Genomic DNA, 2,873 nt, shown 5'->3' with positions numbered 1-2,873 from the left:
ATAAAAGTTTTATAAAATATTTATTTATAATGCGCATTTATTTTATGGTGCGCAATTTAATTCTCGGCCCCTAACTTCAATCGATGAGATTACCTATTTAAATTTATATATCTTTCCCGCCGTATAGTCATATTTGAGCGCCATTTTTAAGGATAATATAGTTTTTAAATGGACTGTAATTGACGGTTGTATTAACCTAATTTAACAAACAAAAAAGGCAAAAGCAAAGCCGTTTTGAGGCATTGCGTTCTTTTGCTTTTCAATTGAAAAAAAGTGAACTACAGAAAATGATCTGTTCAGCTTTGGGGGAGCACGTTGTTTCCTACAGTACCTGTAAGAAGTGATTCCAGCGATTTAAGAGTGGAAATTTCAACTTTCATGATGAAAAACGTCCAGGACAGTTAAAGAAAGTCAACAATGACTTTTTTCCGAAGTGGAATTCGACAGTTCTCCAAAAGATGCCGCAAATAATATAGAAAGCAAGGGCGATTACTTCGAAGATTAACTATTCATCTTTTTATAAATTAATATTAAAGTTCAGTGAAAAAGGCTGAGAATTAAGTTGCGCACCTAATTATTAAAAATCTATGATTATTTAAAAATCTGGACAGTATTCATAGTCAGATTTTATATTTAAGATCGACTTTATGAGCCAATCAGAGAGCCGTATTATAGCATCTTAAGACATTACTTATTCTTAAAATAATAACGGACTATGAATATATATCGCTCTGTGTCTCTTAATTTTGTAATTACTTATATCTTTCGAATGATGATAAATATTCTTGATAAGCTTCATCGATAATTTGTCGCAACTTGATGGAAACCCAACTGTCGCCCAGTGCAATACCTTCGATAATTACATTATCTATGCATAATAGCGACACTTGCAATGCCTTAGCGCTCCTGCACGCGGTTTCCTGATATTCTAAAATAATACAATTCAGTAAACGTACATTTTGTTCGTGTGAACAAAATTTTTAAATGCGAAATTACCAGTAAATGGAGCGCCGTGAAAGAGAATGCAAACTTTTTTAGCCGGTTGCGAAGAATCGAGCTCAAGAATTGATTTTGTTTCATGACGATCAAACAGCTCCTTTACAGGATCTTTTCTTTTGCAGAAATTAGGATCTTTACGCAGAGTCTCTATATAATCTTGGAAATAAAAAAAAATATAAAAAGTCATGCTTTTATTAAAACGTATAACGATAATGCAATAAAAGTTGCACAATAAGAATTTTTGTTATCGAGATAAAGTTGCTCACAGAGAAGTAAATTATGAAGTTCTTTGGGATCGTTTGTTGATAATATTGGAGGCTCGCGAGGGAAATCGAGTTCATTAAGGACTGACATGGGCGGGCAATCTCTTTTTGCGGTGTCCGTAGAAGTGGATGAATAACCAATTGACTTTTTCCGTTTCCGTCTGTCAACGTTAAAATCTTTTTGCAAATTTATTTTTGAGCTTTGTTGATTCGAGAATTGTTGGACAAATAATCTTGATGTACTAGACGACTTCTTTCTTGCTCTTATTCTATTCTTACGCTCCACATTCAAAAGTTTGTCATCTATTCAAACATTAATTACATATTGCATTATATATAAACGTTTGCATTAATGTAAAATCATATTTGCAAATATCGTTAGCTAAAGCAAAGTATTATTTTGTAGAATTTTTTTTTGTAATTTGACAATTAGAGATTATAATCTGGAAAAAGAAGCTTATTTTCAAGTACTCTTAATATATATACCATTGAGCACAGTGGCACTTTTTTTCTCGATTGCTTCCGCCGACAAAGCGTACGCCATCTCGCTCTTGAGACTATTATAAAATTCCATTAAAGACGACGGCATTCTCTCTCCGAGTTTTCGAGGCGGTAATAGGATTTCTTTAACTCCGTAGTAACGAGTCAGTGCCTCAGCGATTTGTTCTTCTAGAAAAAGACTGTAACGCATTTATTCAATAAAGTCATTACACGTCATTTCACCTATCACTTTTGTTTTCACGTTAATCGCGAAATGAGAAGATAGCTATTTTTTAAGAATTTTTATAAAAACGTAAAATTTTCTCGTTATCTCCTCTCATTTTGTTTTTGTTTCTAATCTGCCGAATTTATTTTTATTAATTACCTATCCAGATGATGCCAGAAAAATTCTACGGGATAATTGCACTTATTTTCGATTGTGAACGTTTTCTCTAGTACTTCGGTAAAAATCACTGTAGGCGGGAAACTAATGTCGAGATCGCTTATTTGCAATTTATACTCGATTCCATGACCAAGCAATGTTATCACTTGTGTTTCCAAACCCATTTTAACAATGATTTTTAAATTTGCCTCCATGCGACACTAAATGATTAGCAATGTCATTTAATTTCATTAACATAGTACAGTTATATATATACAGTAGTACCGTTTTACGTGGTTTGAAATAAACACTGATGATATCTGAATGACCAGGCAAAAGAAGATTAGATTTATAATTAATATAAAATGGGCAATCTTTATATTTTTTACCAGTTAATATATTTGCTTTCCAATAACAATTAATAAAACCTCTGAAAATTAAAATTTAAAAATTATATATCCTATTGATAAAAGTTTTAAGTGTATTTAAATAAGAATATACTCGTTTTTCACTAAAACATTCATCATTAAACATTCTCCTACGATGACATTTTGAAAATTTAATAATTTCGTGTTAACAGTTACGAATGGATAAGTAATGATGCTTTTTATAATTATGGGAATAATTGAACCATGGGATACCTGTTTAATCAAGAAATTATAATTTAGTTTAATTCATTAATATATACTTAAAATGATTCATATATGCATATATATATATATATGTATATATATATATATGTATATTAT

At 30.9% G+C, this 2,873-nt stretch overlaps 1 protein-coding gene across 1 annotated transcript in view; it reads right to left on the bottom strand.

Moving 5' to 3' along the window:
* Positions 1-752: 752 nt before the first annotated feature.
* The window catches only part of LOC108753812 (hydrocephalus-inducing protein homolog), a 4,344-nt gene continuing 2,223 nt past the window's right edge, over positions 753-2,873 (bottom strand). Inside the window, exons 7-10 of the mRNA XM_018495727.1 lie at positions 2,637-2,765; positions 2,128-2,345; positions 1,812-1,942; positions 753-928 (exon numbers count right to left, since the gene is read on the bottom strand). Coding sequence (XP_018351229.1) covers positions 753-928; positions 1,812-1,942; positions 2,128-2,345; positions 2,637-2,765 — 654 coding nt within the window. The remainder of the gene's footprint in view (positions 929-1,811; positions 1,943-2,127; positions 2,346-2,636; positions 2,766-2,873) is intronic.

The sequence above is a fragment of the Trachymyrmex septentrionalis genome, unplaced genomic scaffold (assembly GCF_001594115.1).
Source record: "Trachymyrmex septentrionalis isolate Tsep2-gDNA-1 unplaced genomic scaffold, Tsep1.0 scaffold115, whole genome shotgun sequence".
Taxonomy (NCBI): Eukaryota; Metazoa; Arthropoda; class Insecta; order Hymenoptera; family Formicidae; genus Trachymyrmex; species Trachymyrmex septentrionalis.
The sequence above is the reverse complement of the archived record's forward strand: the minus strand, read 5'-3'. Positions and strand labels throughout refer to the sequence as shown.